General features: G+C 40.8%; 1 protein-coding gene across 1 annotated transcript in view; it reads left to right on the forward strand.

Moving 5' to 3' along the window:
* aldh1a2 (aldehyde dehydrogenase 1 family, member A2) overlaps positions 1–19693 on the forward strand; it is a 29426-nt gene extending 9733 nt beyond the window's left edge. The window contains exons 3-13 of the mRNA XM_083550013.1: positions 949–1089; positions 2959–3088; positions 8846–8907; positions 9677–9805; positions 10784–10897; positions 14735–14837; positions 16481–16665; positions 17012–17176; positions 17473–17630; positions 17842–17916; positions 18848–19693. Of these exons, the coding sequence (XP_083406139.1) occupies positions 949–1089; positions 2959–3088; positions 8846–8907; positions 9677–9805; positions 10784–10897; positions 14735–14837; positions 16481–16665; positions 17012–17176; positions 17473–17630; positions 17842–17916; positions 18848–18920 (1335 nt within the window). The 3' untranslated portion in view covers positions 18921–19693. The remainder of the gene's footprint in view (positions 1–948; positions 1090–2958; positions 3089–8845; positions 8908–9676; positions 9806–10783; positions 10898–14734; positions 14838–16480; positions 16666–17011; positions 17177–17472; positions 17631–17841; positions 17917–18847) is intronic.
* The last annotated feature ends 1314 nt before the right edge of the window (positions 19694–21007 follow it).

Genomic DNA, 21007 nt, shown 5'->3' on the forward strand with positions numbered 1-21007 from the left:
TTTTAAAGTCTCCTCCAAGATCAGAAAGCTCAGAAAGTACTTTTTTTAAGGAGGCCCTAAGTGTGTGTGTGTGTGTGTGTGTGTGTGTGTGTGTGTGTGTGTGTGTGTGTGTGTGTGTGTGTGTGTGTGTGTGGGCGGGGGTTGGGGTTGGGGTTGGGGGTTGAATAAGTGCATCTCAAAGTCGGAGATAAGCAGCGATTAAGACATACCGAGCTGACAGAGTTCCTTCTGTCTGTCACCAGACACTTCAGGTCATAGTCCTGCAGAATCCTCCTGTTGTTTTGGTGGTTTTTCTAAATCATTGACCAGACCCGAAAAGTTTTCCAAAGCCACAGTGAAGTCTAGATGAAACCCGAACGAAAAACATAATGATCAAACCCATTTTGACGGAGCAGAAGGAAATGTCTGTGTGAAGCAAACCAAGTTCTTTAACCCGAACTCTCAAGTTTCACACGAAACACAAAGAATCACGAACTGGGAAGCAGTGACGATGCTTTTTTCTCCTCTTCTGTTGGTGTGAAGGCCTGGTGGTGGGAATCAGTAATTTACTAGTAAAGTAGGAATATTAGACCGTGCATAGATGTCAGTTTTTCTCTTCTAAACTGTGCCAGATGAAGGTTTGGCTCTGCTGAGTTGTGTTGAACATGATCTCCATGTGAGGTTTTTCCTGCACATGAGAAGCCAGGTTTCACTCAGTATGTGAACAAGGGTCCAAAATAAGCTGACGTTTAGCCTGGTGCACTTGTGAGGGGAAGAAACGCACACAACACACACCGCACACACATGCTTGAGTTATTGAGGTTCACCCGGATTCATTGGATTTCATTCGTCCCAGATGTGCATATACACCTGTTTATGGGATAAAGCTATACAGCCCTGTTAAAAAGTCTCCCTGGTCCTACTTGTCCTTTCTCTCTTATAATCGTTATTTTTTTCTCTCTGTTTTAGGCGGATGTGGATAAAGCGGTCCAGGCTGCTCGGTTGGCTTTCTCTCTGGGATCGGTATGGCGCAGGATGGACTCGTGTGATCGAGGAAGGCTGCTTTCGAAGCTGGCGGATCTGGTGGAGCGTGACCGTGCCTACCTCGCTGTAAGTGTGCAAAGTATCCGTAGTGAACGCAAATACACACTTGTTATGTGGACTAAAGTTTGTGGACACCTTTTTGAGCATGGCTTTTTGAACATCCTATTCCACATTGAGTCCCCATTTGCTCTTATAATCACCTCCACTCTTCTGGGAAGATGTTCCATTGGATTTGATAGAGATTTGTGGAGATTCATTCCACCACAGAGGTGTTAGGAAAGTCAGGTACTGATGTAGGTGAGGTGAGGAGATCTGGGGTGCAGTCAGCGTTTACATTCATTCCATCAATTGTTTAATAGTAGCATTTAAAGTGGTACTGGGATTTAAACTCATGACCTTCCAATCAGATGACTAACATCTTACAGAGGTAGCAGTTTAATTATTCCAGCATAGTTATAGGGGAAGTGTGGAACTTCATATGGAGAATTTTAGAAATAATCTAAGTTGGAAATTTTTACGAATTTACAGGAATTTATGGAAATTAATTCAATATTTGGAAGAATTTAAATAAACTGTACCATATACAAACATAAATATAAACATTTTGTTTGGTCCAAAACGCTGACATGCATGCAAACTAATACAGATTTTTTTTAAATGACACCTTTTGACTTAATTGGATTCTAGAAATTGTAATATTATGGAGGAATGTACAGTACATGTAGGGGGCGTGGCCTCAGTGGCCCTGCAGTAAGTGTACTGTGTGCACGTGATTGATAAATGTGTAGGTAGAACAACTTCAACTGAAAGTGCATTAAATCTGGTTGTTTTATGCACATTCTTTTTAACTACATTCAAGTTCAATGTCACAATAACCTGCAGTTATCTAAATTCCCAGTTTATTCCTGTTAATCCCCATGAAAAGCAGTTTTGAAAATGTCTAAAATTTTGCAAAAACTAGTGGTTGGGATCAAGCCTCGGTATCGCCAAACTGCCACTTTTGGGGCCCTTGAGCAAGGCCCTTAACCTTAAGTGCAGAAGAGGTGCTGTATCCTGGCTGACCCTGTGCTCTGAGGTTTCTAACTGCTGGAATACGTGAAGAAATAATTTCACTGTGCTGTAGAAGCACTCGTGATAAGTATAAAACACCTTCCTTTTATTATTTTTATACCACAATATAATAATGGGATATTATGGAGCTTATGATGTAAGAGCAGTAACCAGGCTGCCTGTGCTAACTGGGTTAAAGCAGGACCCTGAATTCAGCAGACAGAGTTCAGAATTAGACAAAGACCCTCACAACAATAAGCAAGTGTCTAATGAGAGCCTGTCTGCCGGGCGCGCCGGGTTTGAGGCGACATGACAGGGGCTTTCGAAGCTCGTTGTTTTCGCAACAATTTCAATTTGTTCCGCGAACGTCTGAAATGCCTGGTCAGTGGCACCAGCAAGGTGGGACGCGTGACCTTTGGGTGCTAACGATCGTACCACGGCGAAGTCGGAATTTCAAAAAGCCAGAAATGGTGTCATGGCATGGCTATCACATGATGTGTTCTTCAAAGCTTGGGTGAGACGTACGTACTCTTTTCAGCCTGCACTCCTCCAAGTCTTTGCCCTATATGGACTCGAGCAACGAGCGAGTATCCGAGGGAATTGCTGCGGAGGAGAAAATGTGACGGTCCATGTGCTCTCAATTGTGCTTTGTATCAAATTAATCCCTGCCCGATAAGAAATCACGGCTTCCTGACAGAGAGATAACAAAGCCGAGGCACAGACGCAGGCTATATAAGTATCGCGTTTCCTGCGAGGAGCAGGGATAAAGTGTGCGCTTTTGCTTGCATAAGTCTTAAGTGCAGTGTGGGGGGATTCGGTTTTAATCCCCATGTGTGATTTTTCATCATCCTCCTCCTCCTCCCCATCTCTCCTTTCTTCCATCAGACCCTGGAGTCTTTGGACAGCGGCAAGCCTTTCCTCTCCTCCTTCTTTGTGGACCTTCAGGGAACAATAAAGACGCTGCGATATTTTGCTGGATGGGCCGACAAGGTCCACGGCTCCTCCATTCCAACTGGTAAGGTAACACTTGTCCTGTCCCAAGTGCCCCACTGCTGTGTAACTAACACACACACACACACACACACACACACACACACACACACACACACACACACACACACACTGTGAGTCACGGCTTCAAGCATAAAGCAAACGTAACCTGGAGACACACAGTGGTTCAATATCACAACAAACACATGTCGTGTTATAACACAGCTGAGAGGTGGACACTTAATCTGTCACTCAAAAGTTCTCCATGTATCTCAAACTGTCTCACTTTTTCATTCACATTCTCTCACTGAACCTCTCAAACTTTTCTCAAACTGTCTCACTGTTTCATTCACAGTTTCTCAAATTGTCTCATTTTCTTATTCACATTCGCTAAAACCGTCTCACTCTCTATTTCAAATTCCCCCATTCAATGTCTCAAACCTTAAAAACTGTCTCACTCTCTCCTTTACATTCTCTCACTGAAGGTCTCAAACTTTTTCTTAAATGGTCTCAATCTCTTATTTAAATTCTCTCACTGAACATCTCAACCTTTTCTTAAACTTTTGATCATTCACATTCCCTCAAATTCTCTCTCATTTGTCCTTTTACATTTCTCACAATCTCATTCACATTCTCTCAAACTGTCTCACACTCTCTCATTCACATTCTCTCAAACTGTCTTACACTCTCTCATTCACATTCTCTCAAACTGTCTCACACTCTCATTCACATTCTCTCAAACTGTCTCACACTCTCATTCACATTCTCTCAAACTGTCTCACACTCTCTCATTCACATTCTCTCAAACTGTCTCACACTCTCATTCACATTCTCTCAAACTGTCTCACACTCTCATTCACATTCTCTCAATCTGTCTCACACTCTCTCATGCACATTCTCTCAAACTGTCTCACACTCTCATTCACATTCTCTCAAACTGTCTCACACTCTCATTCACATTCTCTCAAACTGTCTCACACTCTCTCATTCACATTCTCTCAAACTGTCTCACACTCTCATTCACATTCTCTCAAACTGTCTCACACTCTCATTCACATTCTCTCAATCTGTCTCACACTCTCTCATTCACATTCTCTCAAACTGTCTCACACTCTCATTCACATTCTCTCAAACTGTCTCACACTCTCATTCACATTCTCTCAAACTGTCTCACACTCTCTCATTCACATTCTCTCAAACTGTCTCACACTCTCATTCACATTCTCTCAAACTGTCTCATACTCTCATTCACATTCTCTCAAACTGTCTTACACTCTCTCATTCACATTCTCTCAAACTGTCTCACACTCTCTCATTCACATTCTCTCAAACTGTCTCACACTCTCATTCACATTCTCTCAATCTGTCTCACACTCTCTCATTCACATTCTCTCAAACTGTCTCACACTCTCATTCACATTCTCTCAATCTGTCTCACACTCTCTCATTCACATTCTCTCAAACTGTCTCACACTCTCTCATTCACATTCTCTCAAACTGTCTCACACTCTCATTCACATTCTCTCAATCTGTCTCACACTCTCTCATTCACATTCTCTCAAACTGTCTCACACTCTCATTCACATTCTCTCAATCTGTCTCACACTCTCTCATTCACATTCTCTCAATCTGTCTCACACTCTCTCATTCACATTCTCTCAAACTGTCTCACACTCTCATTCACATTCTCTCAATCTGTCTCACACTCTCTCATTCACATTCTCTCAAACTGTCTCACACTCTCATTCACATTCTCTCAATCTGTCTCACACTCTCTCATTCACATTCTCTCAAACTGTCTCACACTCTCATTCACATTCTCTCAAACTGTCTCACACTCTCATTCACATTCTCTCAAACTGTCTCACACTCTCTCATTCACATTCTCTCAAACTGTCTCACACTCTCATTCACATTCTCTCAAACTGTCTCATACTCTCATTCACATTCTCTCAAACTGTCTTACACTCTCTCATTCACATTCTCTCAAACTGTCTCACACTCTCTCATTCACATTCTCTCAAACTGTCTCACACTCTCATTCACATTCTCTCAATCTGTCTCACACTCTCTCATTCACATTCTCTCAAACTGTCTCACACTCTCATTCACATTCTCTCAAACTGTCTCACACTCTCATTCACATTCTCTCAATCTGTCTCACACTCTCTCATTCACATTCTCTCAATCTGTCTCACACTCTCTCATTCACATTCTCTCAAACTGTCTCACACTCTCATTCACATTCTCTCAATCTGTCTCACACTCTCTCATTCACATTCTCTCAAACTGTCTTAATTTGTTATTTCATTCGTTCACTAAACATCTCAAACTTTCTCACATTCACATTTTCTCAAATTGTCCCACATTTCCATTCCCATTCTCTCACTGAACGTCACAAACCTTCACCCAGACTGTTTTACTCTACATTCACTCTTGCAGCTGTCTTTCTTTCTTTCTTTTCTTTCTTTTTTTTTTACACATGTGAAAAATGTTACTTCAGCTCACAGCTTTGCTTAAAGATGAATCAAATTCACTCATTCTCACTATAAGTGCGTCTCTCAAACTTTTCCTATCCTCGCTTGCTAGTCAGCTAACCTTCATCCAGGAGTATCGTTTTGCGCTAGAGTCGTGATCCCGTGAATAGATCAAGTGTCCAGTGTTAAACTGCAAGACACAGAGGAGCGAAAAGCGGCTTATGCAGAGTGTTTTCTCTGAGGATTGTGGGGTTATGGAGGTGTTTGATGGGTAAACACACCGGCTCCCTCAGTGGTCATAAATCTGCACGCTAATGGCTGCCCTCCTACTGAGCAGTGCCACCACTGGATCACGGTGACAGCTCCAGGGCTTCGAGGGCATGTGGGGGTTATGGCGGGGCTGTTCTGGCTAATTTAGCTGTTTGAAAGAGACTCAGCAGGGAGTCTGGAGACTATTGGACAACAGTGGATTCACAAGTCTGATATCAGTGTGCAACCATTAGTGTGTGTGTGTGTGTGTGTGTGTGTGTGTGTGTGTGTGTGTTTAGCTGCCTTACAGGGGCTGTGTGTGTGTGTGTGTATCTGTGTGTGTGCTACACAGGTTAAAGATTTGGTAGTTGGTTGTCTGTGTAATTGCTGTGCATTCCTACATAGTGTGTCACTATCACTCTCTGTCCAGATATGAGCCCGCTTTAATTTTTAATAATGTCTCTATTGGGAAGAATTTAGTAGACAGGAAATGTTTGAATTCCAAAACTAGAACATAATCACTCATACTTAAAGCTTGTCAAATTAAGTTTGTGAAATTCCTGTCTGATGTGAAGATACATCGGATGACCTCAACACACTTGTCCCATCATGCACTTCAGAAACGAAAGACTTTGTGAGTTTGAATCGCAATCAAAACCAAGATGCCACTCCTGGGCCCCTAAGCAAGGCCCTTAACCCTATTGATTTTGTTGCTGTTTGGGGAGGGTGGTAGCTAAGTGGTTAAGCTGTTAGACTTTGGATCCAAAGGTTGTGAGTTTGAATCCCAATCACACCAAGATGCCACTCCTGGGCCCTTAAGCAAGGCCCTTAACCCTATTTCTGCAGTGAATAAGGATGCCTGGCAAATGTAAATGTTGCTTAGACACAAACACACATTCTCTTAATGGTTTCATTTTCTCCCATATCCTGTCTCATTTGTCACACACTAATGCTTTCTTTCACTCCCTGTCTCTATAATCATGTCTTTCTGTCTCTCACTTCGTCTCAATCTGCCACCGTCTTCCTCTCCAACTCAGGATAACTCAGTCTGTCACTGAAGCAGCCCTAATTTGTGTCACAGAGAAAAAAAAAACTTCCCACTTTCACACATCAGTCATTCAATCTCACTCTCACTCTCTTCTCAAACTTTTTGCTCGGACTCGCTTTTTTCTCAAACATGGCTCTCCTGATTCTCAAAACCTTTTCACGGCGACGGGCTCGATCACCAAGTGAGATGAGTGAAAGAAACCCATACAGCCAGCTGTAACATCCGCACCCCGAAAACGCTGAAGTAGCTTTCCGATCATCTCATAATCACATAATAATAACAATAATATTGATTTTATATAGTGCCTTCAAAGGTTGCATCTCAAAGCACTTTCCAAAATAGGAAATAAATTAAAGACAATAAATTAATAATAAATAATTGTACAAAAAATTATAATAAAAAAAAAATCACACATAAATTTTTTTTTTTTTAAAGCTATCCTGAAAAAGTAAGTTTTAAGTGCGGATTTAAAAAAAACTAAATGTTTCAGCTCGTCTAAAATAAATGGGGAAAGAATTCCAATGTTTTGGTGCATAGAAAGAAAAAGGCAGATCCTCCTTAGTACATAAAGGGTTCAACTGCAGTATATGAGCTAAATCAGAAGAGTGGAGATCACATCTTGGGAGTGTAGACAGTTAAAACTTGTGACAAGTAACAAGGTGCCATTCCATGTACGGCCTTATAGCTCAATTCAATTAATTCCAGGTTATTCCAATTTGTAGACTGCTGTAACAATAGACATTGTCTCAAAGCAGCTTTAGTTTATCCTTAATGAGTGATCCAATTGTGATTGTGGTGACGAAACTTTGAGAAGAACCAAAAGGGGACCAATCCTCATCTTCGAATCTCCATTCATTACAATTCACCGTTGTTGATTAAATACAACATGTGGTCCTAATCCATTGTAGTAGAATGTTCCATCCTCAAAGCTCTCATGTTGGTCCGTATTTTCATGGATCCCCAGGCCGTCGATGCGAAACATCTCCAGCTGCACAGACTGGCCTCCAAATGAAGAGAACTCCATCCAGAGGCAGCTTAAGAATTAAAAAAATTAATTCGAGACCTAACAGGGAGCTAATGCAATGACTCCAAAACTGGAGAGATACTCACCAGACCTGGTCTTTGTCAGAATCCTAGCAGCTAAATTTTGAACAACCTGCTATTAGTTTAGAGGTTTAGAAAGCCCAAGATTGGATTCAGAAACCCCAACAAGTGAAGCATTACAGAAAACGATGAGTAAAAAAAAAAAAAAAAAGGATTGATATTTTTTTTTTGCGCAACCGAAAAAACAAACATAGGGCACGATCTTGCAATGTTTCTAAGAAAAATTAGTTTTTTTTTAACTGTATTCTGAACATGAGAGTCGGATGATGATGATGAGCCTCGGTACTGTCCGATCCTTTTCGAATTAAAAGTTGGACAGCGGAGTGGAGAAGAAGAGATAGTCCCCAGCGAGCGAGAACACCGCTGTGCCTTTGTTGTGTTGTTAAACCAAACTTGCGTAGCGGGAACCTGCCGTATTTCGCTTTATTTTATCTCCAATCTAATCTGTAATAGAATTACAGGACAAACAAACAGCATGTGTGTCTTTGGCACACTGTTATCTGGCCACCAGGGGAGATGAATCATTGGCTCGTCTCCACTCCAGATGCCTCACGCTAGCTAGATTCCTTCAGCCGGGGCTTGCCGAGCTCTCCGTGTTCACACGGCCCTCCTTACTGATCGAGCCTGGACCCTTGTATATACAGTGTCATGATTTATTCCTGTTTTCTGTAACTCATAAAAATGAGAGAAGATCCCCCCATTCCTGACCACTGTGCACATTAATCCAGAAGAGTAAAGCTCTTAAAGTCTTAATATCCTTCGTTCCTCTTTATTTTTTATCTATTTGGACACGAGATTAGAAAAACATGGTGTCGTTAATGGAAGGAAAATGTCCGGTATTAGTCTTGGTTCTACGCCCAACAAATCCCATGTTTGAGATTGTCTGTACTTTGGTCTCCTACAGATGGAGGGTATTTATCGTTCACCAGACACGAACCGGTTGGAGTGTGCGGACAAATTATCCCGGTAAGTATTGGTTTATTTTTGATTATTTCAATGCAAGAACTGGGTAGTCCTTGATTTATAATGGAGATGTGTTCTGATGATGCCACCATATGTAATAATAAAAAATTTGAGACATGGCCAAACAGTAGCAAAATTACGTATGAGCCACTATTTCCATTTTCATTTCGTGATGATTTTATGGAATAGACCATGCTATCAAAATGTAAAATTTTTACAAATGGAAGCCTGGTGCTAGCTTAATGGTTAAGGCATTGGACTTTAGCTCTAATAGTTGTGAGTTCAAATCCTAGCTACACTAAACTGCCACTCCAGAGCCGCTGATTTTTAATAATTTAACAAATTACAGTAGATAATTTAGCAAAACAGAGCAATTTGCAGTACCGTATTGTATAAACTATACGATATATACGTATGTCGCGGCTGTTCACGCGTGGAGGGCGGAGCATTCGCCGCTACATTTGCGTAACGCACAAAGCGTATATATTTGTACAATTTTGTCATATCGCCACCGTCGTCGCAAGAGCGAAAAAGTCGAACTGCCGTAACTTGGGGTTCAAACGACCAATGAAGTTCACAGTGGAATAATCATTCAACATCAATGTAGGAGCATAAATCCGACTTTGACATGTAAAAAGCACCTCTTATGACATGAAGATTACTGGCGAGGAACAAACGATGACATTTAGAGCTTTCACAAGCTTTCAGGGCTCAAAAAAAGAACCAAACAAAAACACTTGACTGAGTTTCTATGCTCTCTGTTTTTGCATAGTGGAACTTTCCCTTGATGATGACGGCGTGGAAGCTGGGACCGGCCCTCTGCTGCGGGAACACCGTGGTCCTGAAGCCGGCCGAGCAGACCCCCCTCACCTGCCTCTACATGGGCGCTTTGATCAAAGAGGTACAGCGAACTGTTCTCCCACACGCTTACAATAATCCACTGATCAAAGAGTTCCATCGCTACTGACACGACACGATAACAATGTCCACAGTAACACTGCAAGGCCAAAGAACACATAGGGCTCTGATCAAAGAGGAAGAACACGATGACGCTGTGACGTACCAGCAGTAAGAGCCTGACTCACGAGGAGCATTACAGGATAATTATAGCGCAGCAGTGAAACACGCTGACTTCCCACAAACAATGCCGTCACATTAAATACAGATTTTATTTTTGGCACAGAATACAGTCCACTCCTGGGCCCCTGAGCAAGGCCCTTAAATAAGGGCATCTGCCAAATACTTTTAATGTAAGTAATAGATCATTGGTTAAGACTATGGGTCACTGTTTAGAGGCTCAAACACTGGTATTGCATAGCTGCCATTGTTGGGCCCTTGAGCAAGGCCCCTAATGCTCTGTGCTCCATGGGTGCTGGATGACCCTGGATAAATCTACAAAACAAGAATTTCACCGTCCTAAAGCAAATCACTTTTACCTTCTTTTACCCTTTGCAACAAAATAAACAATAGACAAACACATAAACGATTGAAAAATGCTAAATTATAATTAAAGAACGAACAATTCCACACAGTACAGAATAAATAATACAAAGGATATAAAAAAAATACGGCCTCCAAAACCAGTTTTGTGCATATCTCCAGGTGCCATCCCATAATAATATAATCACACCTTCATCTTCCTTGACTAAACTGTTGTTGCTCATCCTCTGTCTTTCTGTGGAACTCTGAATTTCTGAGTCCTGTTTCTTTTTGTCCACACTCTCCTCTTTTCACCGAGCTGGAGTGACAGCGGGATGGGTGTGGAACCCTTCACCTCCCTGAAGGCCCTGTGGTGATCTTGGCTCATCCTGCTCTATTTCTCTTACTTTTTCTCCCACTGTCGCTCTAAAGATTGTTTCCTTTCTTTTTGTTTTCACAGGCCGGTTTTCCACCAGGGGTGGTCAATATTTTGCCAGGCTTCGGGCCAACGGCAGGAGCCGTCATCGCCTCACACATGGGCATCGACAAAGTGGCTTTCACCGGGTCCACAATGGTAGGTTTTCTTTATAGTTTTGATTTGCTAGCATGCTAGTCAAAAAAAAATAACTAATCCCTCTGAGAATGATCAGTAAAAATCACTCGTTCTCTGGAACACAAAACTGAAGCAAATCCCCCTGTCAAAGTTCATCAAAGTTTGTTTCCAATATCTACGCTAGAAACCCATGACACGCAGATAGCAGTAAATTCCATTGAAAGCCATGTTGTGGTATCACGAGGCCGGGGCGTCGGCAGCGTTGCGTGCTAATGCTGCACTTTAAATAGAAACTGCCTTGGAAGTGTGTGTTTTGTCTACTGTGCAGTAGTCTGGTACAGTTTATGTATACAATACCAATGAGTCAAACAACATAAAACACAAAACCCAGAACCAGAAAACACATTGAGCAACATACAAGTGATATGTGCAAATAAGTGCGAAGCAACAGGGCCAGCTCAGGTCACTTCAGTTCATTCATACACACACACACACACACACACACACACACACACACACACACACACACACATGGATATATGATGAAAGGTTCACCAAGGTTAGGGATGAAATGCCAGACACGTTCTCCTGGATGTTTCGATCACGCATGGACATCTTACTGTAAAAGTGATAGTAGCTTAGCGGTTAAGGTATTGCTCTTTAGATCGGAAGGTCGTGAGGTCAAATCCCAGCCACACCAAACTGCAATCCTGGGTTCCTGAGCAAGGCCATCAACCCCACCACTGTTCAGTTGTATGAATGAAACACAATGTAAGGGCATCTGCCAAGGGTTGTAAATGTAAATGCTCCAGTAAAAAATGTTCATCATTTCTACCTCGTTTTGCTGCTCAGTGCATTCCACATATATTAATTACTGTTCATGGCAGATTCGCTGGACCGTCAAAGTTCACATTTTTGAAAAGGCACCAGACATGGAGCGATACCAGATACTATATTTAGACGCACAATACTACATTTGCTGATAAGGATGCAAACAGAGAAACTGTAACCAAAGCAATCGTGAGAAAAAAAAATCGCAAAAATGCGTCTCACTGTGGGCCATGTGGAGAAATTCTTTTTCTTTGTTGATTTCATCTGTGGGAAATTAGAACAGGAATATTTCCCACTTATCGACTTGTAAACCCGATGACCATATTGGTTCTCTCAAATCGAAATCCTTTCCGGCAGACGCACAGAGAGTGATGTAAGTGCGGAGAGTCCAGTAATCACTGTATAAATATTCGATAGCTGAACCGACATAACTGTAATCCACACCCTTGTTGGGGAAACTCTCAGTCCACACGAAGCCACCCACTCTGCCTTCCACCTTCCTGCTGCTGGCAAAGGCCACCCAGTTCTTTCTCTGAAGTTTCCTCCTTTTTTCCCTCTTGCCACTTTCTTTCTCTCTTTCATTCTTCCTCTCTTTTTCTCTTACCCCCTGCTCTGATGTGTACCAAGTTTCTACTGTAGCTCATCGAACATGCACAAACTCTGACTCCCCTAGCCTGCGTATGACTGTACGAGTGTGTGTGTGTGTGTGTGTGTGTGTGTGTATATATACAGGCATAGTTGTGGTTCAAATGACAACTCAATAGTAGCCGGACGAATGCCTCTATGTCCACGAGTACAACATTTCACACTCACACACACTTATCTACTGGTTGAAATCAGCACAAAGATCATTCACTCACACGTTCACACACTCGACATTCACAGCTCCACAGTTCAACATGTGTATACTGGAGCAGTTCCATGTTCTTTACTGGACACACATGTAAACACATCGAACCCCCGACCAAGTCTTGCCTGATGGAAAACAGCGAGAGGGATTATTCCGACTCAGACCGAGCGTTAGATGGGCGGGTGGAAAGATTTCTGTTTGTTTACAGTTGGGTTTAGGAGCTGAGATTATGGAACAGAATGGTTCAGAGAGTAATTTCTCTTCAGAAAAGATCAATGAGGCAGACAGAAGGATGAGCTCTAACTCTGAAATCTGGGACGATTCCCAAATGTCGACATGGTCGTAATTTTATAGTGACATTTTATTAAGACATTTAGAAACATTGTATGTAGACCAAAGGGCTGTAGAGAGCATTAAAGAAAGATAGAGACTGAATCTGAATCACTGAATCATACGCTAAAACAAACAGGTCTTAAATTCATTAAGATTCAGTGAGGACTCATTCCAGAGCCTTGGTCCAGTCACACCTTGTTTTAACTCATGTCCTGGGGACAGATAACTCTATCAGGACCTAGTCCCTCCAGGCAAATGTTAAATAGAGATTTGATCTGGAATAATAGGCAGGTTTCCACATCATGTAGGCTTTTATACACACATAAAATAACTTTCAATTTGATGTTGTACCGCAGATTTAGAGGCTCCCAGTTAGGACACAATTTGAATTTATTAAAAGTTAGAAATGTATGTAGAAATGCAACACAACACTCCCTAGATTTGCCTTTTAAAATGTTATATAAAATAATATTGAAGGAATGATACAAAAATCTTATTCTTATATCATTTCCCACTGCTTGTTTATTAGTTTTAGCAAACCGTTTCCATAACTTTGCTTTGACCTTGGGATATAACTAATTATAAATATTATTACTTACACTGAAAAAAAGGTTCATGAATATAAATACAGATTCAGAACTCGTTTGCTTCATTTTTAAGAACAGCATGAGCTTTTTACTTTCATACTTTCAGAGTTTGAAAAGGGCTGAGTACCAAGCTTGTGTCAGGGTTGCCAGGTTTTAGCCAAATTTCCAATCCCAACTACAACTACATCCACTAACCAATTTGCACAAATGACTTGAAGCCAGAGACTTAGACATGGAACAAAAATAGCATATATTTGTGCCCGGTCTTCACGGGGAAAAACTTTAACACCGATTTCTGCTTTATTTCTAGAGCCAGTGCTTTGTACAGCCCACACAGAATACATGCTGTGCACAAAATATATATATAGTGGTGTAATTTATCTTAAATTTAGAGAAAAAATTTAATTTTGCATATTTATTAGTGGGCTGCTCAAATAACCTGCTAGATAGAACAACCTAAACCTCTCTGGAATGGGATTGTAAGCTTTCCGGAAAAGAAAAATTCAAATTGTCAACGAAAAATGACTTATTTTTACCCCAAAATACAATTTAGATGGGTCCATATAATTAAATTCTAGTCTATACCATACACACTTCTTTGCCAAACCCAGCCATTAAAGCAATTAGAGATCTATCTATTGTTACTCCATTACATCGCTTGCATGATATCATTTAAAGCATCCGTATTAAAACTGGTCCTAAACAAAAAAAACGTGTGTAAATTGGATTTTGTGTCGAACCTGTCCTTTAATAAAACGAACCTCCCGGAGAAAGCTACGGCTTGTTGTATAATAATAATAACGTGACCACGCATGCTAAACATGCCATATGCTTCCAGTTAAAGCGTCCGCCAAGCCGAAGACCACACAGGCCTTTTTCTTTTCGCTTTATTCCACCTTTATAACACGTTTCGCAGATCGTCCTACGCAAACCTGCGGTTGGGGCTTCCTGTTCTCGATTAAACAACAGATACGGCTCTGTGTTATAAACACAGCGTTCCTTCCTCTTCTCTGCTGCCTCTAGGGCCGCTGATAGATATTTCGTCTGTGAGCTGAGGTCGCACTCCTGTTTCAGTTGGCTTGGAGGCTAGCGCAGAGGTTTGTGTGTTTGTGTGTGTGTGTGTGGGGAGGACTGGAAGGCTTGTTTGGGCTGCTGGATTTATTATTGACAACTTCCCACTGATGGGGAGATTTACTGAAGCTGTGCAATGGAGGTCTGAGCAAGTCAAAGATATGTGTCCTCTGCTCCCCCCCACAGGTTGGCAAGCTGATCCAAGAAGCAGCTGGAAAGAGCAATCTGAAGAGAGTCACTCTGGAGCTGGGGGGCAAGAATCCCAACATCATTTTTGCAGACGCTGATTGTAAGTATTCGGAGGCTGTTTTATGAGCGCCCTCCTGTTGTCCTGCTTAGACAGTATGTGCACAGGTGCCGCTGCAGTGGCCTTGTTTGTCACTCACATCAAAGACCAAGCTTTTCTGGGTTATTTTAAGGCAATGCATCATTAAACACACACACACACACACACACACACACACACACACACACACACACACACACACACACACACACACACACACACACACACACACACACACACACACACACACACACACCATGTCAGCTGTCTGTTTGGCAGTATATCAAAGCAAGCTGGTCATTCTGATCTGAACCTTCTTACACTCAGAATAAGACTATAAATGAAATTTTAATTCGTTTATTTCTATAGCACTTTTCACAATGGACATTGTCTCAAAGCAGCTTTACGGAATGTAAGAATTACAGAACACTTACATTTAATCACATTGAACTTAATGCGATGAAAACCTGGGCGACTGCAGCAAGGAAAAACTACCTTGGATGTTATTCGGAAGAAACCAGACACAAAAGGGACACTCATTCGGGTGACACCGAGAGTGTGATTATATAATCGGTGAAACGTTACAAACACTGGAAGATACGTATGAATTCTCTGAAGATATAGTAGGTTATGCTTATGATAAAAGAACACCACCAGGCTTTGTGAGATGCCCATCAGATTTCAGTCTCTAGTCCCAATATCATTTGCGAACAGTTGCTCTAAGTGGCTTTACAAGTCAAGGTGTCAGAAAGGGGCTTTTAAATGCTTCCAGCAGGCGTGAGTGGGGCCGCCTCAGTCCCGTAAATCAGGCGAATGGACTTTGCACTGGCTGGACGCGTCCCAACACGGCTATAAATCCTAATGTCCTATTAACCCTTTATATCCCAGGACTACCTCTCCTCTTACAACACACACCATTAGTAAGTGTATCCAAAAAAAAGCTGTAGTCTCTCTCTCTCTCTATCTCTCTCTATCTCTCTCTCTCTCTCTCTCTCTCTCTCTCTATCTATCTATCTATCTATCTATCTATCTATCTATCTATCTATCTATCTATCTATCTATCTATCTATCTATCTATCTATCTATCTATCTATCTATCTATCTATCGGTGATATATATTTTGGACTCCTGACTTTTCCAGCCAGAACCACATAACTAACAGGGTTTCATCAGGTTTTCATAACAAGGTAGCATCAAAATTCCCTATGTTCAACTAGGAGACCCAAACCTGTTCCAGCATGACAATGCCCCTGTGTACACAGCCAGCCGCATGAAGATATGATGATATACATGGGTTGGAGTGCAAGAACCTACTATAGAGCTATAAACCTTATGAAATCTGTGTGTTGGGTCAGTGAACGCTGACCCAACCCTCAGATCCCCCCTAACCCCCCCCCCCCAACACACACACACACACACACACACACACACACACACACACACACACACACACACACACACACACACACACACACACACACACACACACACACACACCCCATAAGACGACCTGACACAAATCTACACAAGCACACTCTAAAATCTAGTTGAACATCTTTTCAGTTTATAAAGATTTTATGAATGAATAAAAGGCCCACGTATTTGTTCAGCGTTTCATCTGTTTTTCTTTGTCTCTTGTTCCTCAGTGGATCTAGCAGTGGAGCAGGCTCACCAGGGTGTGTTCTTTAACAGCGGTCAGTGTTGTACGGCAGGGTCACGTATCTACGTGGAAGAGCCCATCTATGACGAGTTTGTGCGCAGGAGTGTGGAAAGAGCGAAGAGGAGGATAGTGGGAAGCCCGTTTGACCCCACCACTGAACAGGGTCCTCAGGTACAGCAAACGTTTTAGACATCATTAAATCTACTCAAGCTATGAAACCCATAATGCTGGTCTGATAAAAGTTTACTCGTCTCATGAGAAAAAAATAGAAAATACATTTGTTTGTGCAAATGCTATATTTATATATATTCTAACATTTTTGTGCGGACAAAGCAAACAAGATTGGTTTCTCTGTCATTTTGTGATGTATTTTTTATCATATCGATCCTATATCTTCTTCTCTATGGGATAAGACCACTACATGAACCATCAGCTGCATCCTTTTTGCTTTCTCTTTTAAACACATTTTTGCATGTTCAGCCATCTTTCAGTGTCTTTTTCTTTCTCTCTCTCTCAGATCAGCACTGAGCAGCAAAGGCGTGTGTTGGAGTTCATTGAGAGCGGCATCAACGAGGGAGCCAAACTGGAGTGTGGAGGGAAAGCACCCTACTCCAAAGGCTACTACATTCAGCCTACTGTCTTCTCCAATGTTCAGGACCACATGCGTATTGCTAAAGAGGAGGTAAACCACCAACACCACACATAGCCCTCTTACTGGCACTTACAATATCTGGTCTGGTTTTCTATACACAGCATCTTTTGTTAAGTCTACATCTGGAAAAGCAGCTTTTTGGTTACTTGGTTATGGAAACCTGTCACATCATGCATTTATGAGTTGTTTCATACTGAACATGTTTTTAATCTTTGGGTCTGACTGTTCTTCATTACTGAACACACACACAAACACTCATAATCAGTCCTACCAGCTGTGTGTCAGGATTCTGTTTGCCTAATGGGACTCTCCCTGCTTTGTGGCAGATCTTTGGGCCGGTGCAGCAGATTATGAAGTTCAAGACGATTGAGGAAGTCATCGAGAGAGCCAACAACACAGAGTACGGCCTGACTGCTGCTGTCTTCACCAATGACATCAATAAAGCCATGGCCATCTCCACAGCTGTGCAGGCGGGCACTGTTTGGTATGTGTTATTTATCATGTAAAAGACACGGGTGCCAGGTTTATTGTTTGTTTAAATACAAATAGTGCTCTAACTGATGAGATTATTATGGCGTTTTTAATTCATTAGCACTTTTAACATAAATCGGTTCCTTATAGGGAATGAAGAGAAACGCCCACGCGAAATTATGAGCGTATTTTAAACTGTCGCTTTTGCTCTGTTTATTTTTCAGGATAAACTGCTTTAATGCATTAAGCTGCCAGTGTCCTTTTGGAGGGTTTAAAATGTCCGGGAATGGACGCGAACTGTAAGATTATTATTCTTTTGTGGTATTTGTTGAATTTGTCTATCTATCTATCTATCTATCTATCTATCTATCTATCTATCTATCTATCTATCTATCTATCTATCTATCTATCTATCTATCTATCTATCTATCTATCTATCTATCTATCCATCCATCCATCCATCCATCCATCCATCCATCCATCCATCCATCCATCCATCCATCCATCCATCCATCCATCTATATATATATATATATATATATATATATATATATATATATATACATATAGGAAGATGTTCCACTTTTTATGGAGAATAATCCCCATTCAGCAACACTGATGTTAGTAAAGTCAGGCAGTGATGTAGGTGAGGTGAGGAGGCCTGGGGTGCAGTCAGAATTTCCATTCATTGTTCAGTTGGGTTTAGAGCAGGAGATCTTCCACTAGAACCCATGTAAAGCATATCTTTTCAGAGCTGGCTTTGTGAACAGGGGTAATGTAATGCTGGAACAGGTTTGGGTTTCCTAGTTCAAGTGAAGAAAGAATTTCATGCTACAACATCCCCAGAAACATTGTGTGCCTCCAATTCTGTGGTTTAGGGAAGAACTGCATATGGATGGAAAAAAGTCAGGTGTCCCAATACCTTTGTCCATATAGTTCATATAAAGAGAAGCCAGGATGCTTGATAAGCTATGAATTTATGACTAATACAATTGAAAGCTCAATTAGTACACTATACTAAAAAAAGTTTAATTTGTATGTAAATGGAATCCATACAGATGTGAGTTGTTGATTCCATAATAACACAAAGGAATATTTTAGTCTCAGCTCAGTTATTAAAAAAAAGTCCAGATACTTATCATGTGAAGCTTGAGGTATGTGAAGTACCTGAAAAAAATTTTCTGTGGTCAAATTAAAGACCAACGTTTTTTTTTTGTGTGTGTATTTCAGGGGTGAGTATGGCTTAAGGGAGTACACGGAGGTGAAGACCATCACAGTGAAGATGCCGGGGATAAAGTCGTAAGCATATACACGCGTTCCCAATGGAAGAAGGCCGTCCTCTGGGCTTATCACTGACCCCAAGCCTCTTTATTCGTTGTCCACTAACCCAAGCATCATCATCTCCATCAACATCTTCACCTCCATCTCCATCTTTATCTCCATCTGGCAGCACCTCTATAACTCCAGCATCCACTAGCTGCCTTCATGGCCACTTCAGCTCCCAGCAGTGGTCTCCCTTCGCTGGCTCCATTAACCGTACTAAAGCACTCGGAGATGGCGAGGGAGAAGGATCACCATATAAAACACTCCACCTCCAACATCCCGACACTAACAGACTGAAACGTGTGGCTATAAAGCTCCAACCTCACACATCTTCGTTTTGATTCACTGGGTAAAATCTGCAACTGCCTTTCATTATTTTTGTGTATTTTTTTTTTGTGTACTAAGACCACTGAAGCTATCTGTCTTAGCAGCTGAAAGGACAGATGTGATCTTTTTTTTTTTATTAAGTATTAATTTTAATATGTAATTGTTTAATCGCTTTTCTGTTTTTGTTTTACGGCGTACGGCTGTGTATGTCAACGCGTTGACCAACGTAAACGGAAATGGTTTACCTCAGAAACGGAAAAAAAAAAGCAGCATTAATATGAGAAATGCATTTTACACAAATGATTACTCGTTGGTGTCCATTTATTTTCTTTCTTAAACAATTATTTACTATGAAAATAGAAAGTAAGATATAAAAAATGACTATAGTTTTGTTTTCCATCATTAAAAAAAAATTCATTTCAAAAAGTCTGTCAGTGTTTTTATTTTGGGGTGGGGTGGGGTGGGGTGGGGATTTTGTTTGGGGGGGTGTTGTGTCATTCTTACACTCTTACACTGTATACTATAACAAAACTGTCAGCATTGTTACAAGACTAACATCAACACTTTGCCTATAATTCCAAACATATTTTGTGAAAAAGTGATGGGAAATTTGTAACAATGCTTTCCGCACTTCCCGAAATATTTGCTCATGAGTGGGAGAAATGAAAAAGAGGTGTTTAAAAAGAAAGTAGAAGGCAACCTAATTGGAATTATTTCAGAAATCCAAACCGTAGATGACTCTCCCTGTTATTCCACTGGTAACAGTGTAATATCTAAAGTTGGCCACCACACATTCATTTAAATTTATGGCATTTGGCTGAGCAAACTTCTATAAGCTATTTTAACTTTATTTTATGCTTAAATTTGTTCCTCCCAGTTGGACAATAAATAACGAATCATCCTAGAGATGAGATGTCGTACAGTTATTCTTTAAATGCTTAGCCTATCATAGCCTATACATCCTATAAAAGTCTTTCAGTTTGCATCACATGGCATTTAGTTGTAAAAATACCATACACTCATCATAATCATATTGGGAGTAACAGTCAGAGTAACTAATAGTAGCACCATTACTAATATGACTTTTACTCTCACTACTTTTACTACAATAAATATGCCTACAGCTCTCATTACTAATACCACCACTTCTAGTACCACCTCAGTACTGCTACTACTACAACTCCAATTCCAAATAAGATAGCACACTGTGGAAAATGTAAATAAAAACAAAATACAATGATTTGCAGTTCTCATATATCAATAAATTATTCACAATAGAACATAGAAAACATACTAACACTAACATTTTATCTTAATATAGCTATAGTAGGGTTACACTGTATGCAATTTAATTTCAGAGTAAATTATTTTACTAAAACAGCTATTCTTTATTTTATATAGCAAATAAAATCTAAGCTTAATAAAGGTGGCATAGTTGGTGCTATATTTTTAGATTTGTGCAAAACTTTTGACCCGGTCAATAATAACCTCCTTCTCTCTATCCAAGTAAAAATTTTCATTTGGGACTTTAGCATGGAGCTCATCATAGTTATCAAATAGGCAGCAATGTGTAAATATTAAAGGTGCTCATTCTAATAACTTAAACTTTACAATGGGCATACCTCAAGAATCAATAGTAGGCCCTTTATTATTATGTTTGTACATTAATTAGCTCCCACAACAGTGCGAAGGGGTACAAGTGAAAATGTATGCTGAGGATACTTTTCTAAAAGAAATGTG

The sequence above is a fragment of the Silurus aristotelis genome (genome assembly GCF_946808225.1).
Source record: "Silurus aristotelis genome assembly, chromosome: 9".
NCBI classification, from domain to species: Eukaryota; Metazoa; Chordata; class Actinopteri; order Siluriformes; family Siluridae; genus Silurus; species Silurus aristotelis.